At 40.3% G+C, this 4,689-nt stretch overlaps 1 protein-coding gene across 1 annotated transcript; it reads right to left on the bottom strand.

Annotated features, from left to right (window-relative positions):
* Positions 1 to 411: 411 nt before the first annotated feature.
* Positions 412 to 4,279, bottom strand: LOC129882494 (receptor-like protein kinase FERONIA). The gene is made up of 2 exons (XM_055956794.1): positions 3,905 to 4,279; positions 412 to 3,436 (listed from the first exon to the last, which is right to left on the bottom strand). The coding sequence occupies exon 2, from the start codon at positions 3,394 to 3,396 to the stop codon at positions 730 to 732; it is 2,667 nt and encodes an 888-aa protein (XP_055812769.1). The 5' UTR covers positions 3,397 to 3,436; positions 3,905 to 4,279; the 3' UTR covers positions 412 to 729.
* Between the last annotated feature and the right edge of the window lie 410 nt (positions 4,280 to 4,689).

Below are 4,689 nucleotides of genomic sequence, written 5' to 3' on the forward strand. Positions count from 1 at the left end.
CTCTCCATCATGTATGCAACTCAGCTAATCCATTCTTTTCAAATTGCTTTGCACACTCACCACCCAACTTTCAAACGTTATACAAGTACAACTAGCATAAATCAAAATGACTGATAGATAGTTAAACAAATCATAAAGTTAACGCGAAAACCTGTAATTGATAAGAACATGAGGCCTGAAATCTCCAACCAAAGTCTTAACGATTAGTTTTTTGATAATTGAAATGTCCAAGTCAGTCTACGTGCACCTCAAAGCCTCAAATATTTCATATTGCGGTAATTAGTAGGAATTTTCTTCCAGCAAAAACACATTACTATACCTTGTTGCTTTTGAACCTCTTTTCTTTTTGCTGGGGATCTTTCTTTGGGACTAATAACATCTCTTCATTTCTTCCCAGGCAGAGACAAAACATAATATTCAAAACAATCACTAGCTAGCATCAATTCTACATGAAGCATGAGTTTAGACTGTCATAGTGAACAACCTCTTCATGATCAGTTAATAGTACAAAGGAAAATTATTTCACACTCTTGAGTATTAGTAGATACAACTTACAAAGGATGGCTGTTTAAACAAAGCATATGAATCACAAAATAAATAGTGAGTAAAAGAATAAGGCAGTACGAGGACGGAAAAGGTAAAATGGAAAAAGTGACTTGTGCTGTTAAAGAGGGAACATTGCCATAACGAGGTGGTGGCAACATGTATTTGCTTTCAAGATCTGAGATTTTAACGTCCTTTAGGATTCATGATTTGAGAGAAAACAGCACTAGGTGTTAGCCCGTCTGAGTCTTCACTGGCAAGGCTGCGGCCGCCAATGCTCATAGATATTCCGCTGCTTCTTGAATCAGTCATGCTCGCATCATAACCTGGGGTTTCATTTAAATCCTTCTTTCCTTTGCATGTGACATCAAAGCCTTCTTCAATGTCCATTTTCCCAAAACCCTTGCCACACTCCTCTGCACTCTCCTGAAGTTGCAGAGCAAATTCAAGGTTCCACAGCACATCTCCCATCGAGGGCCTGTCTACACCAACATCAGACACACACTTCACTGCTGTCTCTGTAAATTTCTTCAAGCATTCTGGTGCAAGCTTCCCTTTCAGATATGGGTCGATTATCTGGTCAAAAGTGCCCTTCTTGTAGCAATGGAAAGCCCACTCTGCCAAGCTCACTTGCTCCTTTGGAAGAGTTGGGTTCAGAGCTGGCCGAGCACACAAAATCTCAAACAGCACTACACCAAATGAGTAGACATCAGATTTGTCCGTGAGTTGCTGCCTTCTGAAGTATTCTGGATCCAGATATCCAAAACTGCCCTTCACCACAGTACTGACATGGGTGTGATCCAATGTAGGGCCTGTTTTAGACAACCCAAAATCAGAAACCTTTGCCACCCACTTCTCATCCAAGAGGATATTAGTGGTCTTCACATCACGGTGGATAATAGTATGCTTGGCACCAGTATGAAGATAGTGCAACCCACGAGCAGCACCAATGCAAATCTCAAGCCTCTGCTTCCAAGGTAAAGGAGGCTTCTGGGTCTTATATAGATGCTCACGGAGGGTACCGTGAGCCATGTAGTCATATACTAGGATCATTTCACAGTTCTCTTCACAATAGCCAATCAAAGAAACAAGATGGCGATGGCGAAGTTTTGAGAGCATTTCAATTTCAGTTTGGAATTCATGAACACCTTGCTCAGAGAGAGGATTCCCACGTTTGATAGCAACTTTTGTGCCACCATCAATTTCTCCCTGGTATACTTTGCCAAAACCGCCCACCCCAAGAAGCAGTGCTTCATCGAAGTTATTGGTGGCTGCCTTGATCTCAGCAAATGAAAAGTGACGACAAAGGTTTGATGGGAGGGACGAAGCATAACTGCCTGTAGTGTTCGTCTTAGCGGAACCAGAAGTATGTGAATTTCCATACAAAGAAAGAGGGAGCCAGCCTGATGGTCCATCACTTGGACTTTGGACCTTCCCACCTTTCCGGCGGCGCAGGATAAGGCATACAACTAAACCAATAAGAACTATGGCAGCAATTCCACCTCCAACGCCTCCACCAATAGCCGATCTATTATTTTTTGATTGACCTGTTTTGGACGGCAGAGGGTCAATATGATCTGGTTCTGCAACTGGAACAGGATTAGGCCCAGCAAGGTTTTCGTTGGTGTCACTCACTTTGAAAATTTCTATTCCATTCAAAATTGCATCATACCAATTGGATTTTGAAGCAACGTTTGGATGGAGGGCAAGCCAAAGATCCTGCTGTGAAGGCCCAGAAGGAACAGAGACCACATAATCCTTGTGAAAAGGAACTCCGTTGCTTCCAGCCCAAGCAATGACATCCATTGCAGGTTCTGCAGTCTGATTATTCATGTAGATGACAAACACCCTCTGGTTGTCTTTTGTGATATTTTTTGTGATTTCACAGAAATGGAGCCTAACAAGATAAGAGAACCCTGAATCAACTGAGAAAACCCAACTCAAATTGTATTGCAGGTTAATTTGAAAAGTTGGACCCATTGACCTAGCTGTCTTATAGACATCAATTGGGGCAACGTAGGATGGCGCTCCTTCGGGATAGCTTATTCTGACATTCTCATCATCGGCAGTATCTGTAACTCCGCTGGCTGCTGCAAAAATATACTGTGAGTCATCACCCCATGACCTAAACATACCAGTATCACCTGATGGTGAGATTACATTGCCTCCCACATTAAGGCGATACACATTTTCCAAGGCAGTAGAATTGTCAATGATGAAAGGGGATTCCTGACCCACAATGAAGGTAGTTCCATCTTCTGTGTTATAGATATTAGGATGTGAAATAATCTCAATCCCATTGACAAACGCAAAGGAGTTTGAAGTATTTGGAGAGGGTGTGAATGTAATGTTCAAAGTTTCAGATGGCACATATATCGAGAATTCCTTGGTCAAGTAATCATAGTTGAGAGCTTCAGCAGTTTGTGCTGCACTGAAGTTTCTAAGTAAGGTATATCGTCCAGTGGTCACACTGAAGATGGCATTAGTAGCATTAAGCTTGTTGTAAGACGAGGGATAGAAATACAGACGGACAAACTTACGACCAGATGCTACAGGGAAACTATATGTGAACTCAGACTGGAAAACACGGGCAGACATAAAAGGAACTTGAGGGACAGAGGGCTTTTGATCAGCAGCATCAGAGAATAATGACTTACTACCCAACATATACTTTGACCCAATATCTGTGCGCCATCTCCGACCATCAGCATCTGGGAGATTGTCAGGACCTCCACAGTTCAACAGAATGTAGTCACCGGGCACATAATTGGCAGCCAACGTCACATTAACCACAACAGCCAACAACAAAAATGTGGAAACCAATAAAAAACAGAATTTACTGTCATCTGCCATTGATGCTGCAGAAGCCTATAGTAGTAGTCCGCAGAAATCACTGGAACCAAAAAAAAAAAACAGAAATGCAAAAAGAAAGATCAGTTTCCATCTGTTGACCGCCCCTCAATTTTATCCACACAGACAAGAAAATCTCAAAATCAAACGAAATCCAGAACCTCTTCTTTTTTTTTTCCAAATAAATCTAGAAGACCCAAACCAGTAAAGTCCAAAATAGAGGAAACCAAGCATCACGATGCAGTATAAGAAGCAGCGGATAGTATAAAGTAGACAGATAAAAGTTTAAGAGCTAAATGAAAGGACTCAGTCCAAATTAAAGAAAAACCCAATAGAAGAAGCATAATAATACAACTTTGGAGCTAAATGATGAAAGGCTGAAAGAACTCAGTCCAAAATAAAGGAACCCCAGTAACAAGATCTAGCTAAAAAAGACATGAATATGGAGATACAACAAAATCTTGGGAGCTTAACGAAAGCATAAGAAAGTAAAGGAAGACGAAGAAGTTACCTAAACGATGAGCAATAAAGTGAGAGATCCAAAAGAAGCAAACTTCAGGTCATTGCTGGGTTGACAAACACCAAAAGAAGTAAATTGAAAGGAGCAGTCAGCTGAAGAAGAAGCTCAGGCTCAGGCTCAACGAAGAGAGAGAACAGGGTTTGAGGTAGAGAGAGAAACGGAGAAGTGAAATTGAAGCAGGATGGTGAGCTTGATTTGAAAAACGCTGCTTAGTTGGGATATAATCCAGATTATGAAAATGGAGTTGAATAACCGAGTCCCAACTACGGCATGTATAATGACGCGAATACCCTTTAGAGAACATTGAAATGCCCAATTTGCCATTTCTGATTGGATGACAGCCTAGGAGTGAGTTTTTTTGGGACATAAACGCGTTCGGAGTAGGGAACAAATGGGGAGCTGGTAATTCAATTATTATAGTGCTATTTCCTTCTCCCACTCTTTCTACCATAAAAGGGAATATAAGACCCTATTTTCATATTGGTAATCATATTATTTGGAAATGAATTACGATTTTCAGTATATTAAATAATATTATAGTTAGAATTATTGTTTATACCTATAAACGTCTTCTTTAAATTAATATTTTATGTCCGCCAACTTTAAGTATGTACAAGTAGATATTTAAGCTTTTATAAAATTAAATAAGTAGACACACACGTCTTACATCACAATTCACGTTATATATGACATCCTGCGTGTATTATGTTATGTAGGACGCAACTGTCAACTTGTTTATCTTTATTCAAATTTAAATATCTACTTTTACACATTTA

Source organism: Solanum dulcamara, chromosome 3 (genome assembly GCF_947179165.1).
Source record: "Solanum dulcamara chromosome 3, daSolDulc1.2, whole genome shotgun sequence".
NCBI lineage: Eukaryota > Viridiplantae > Streptophyta > Magnoliopsida > Solanales > Solanaceae > Solanum > Solanum dulcamara.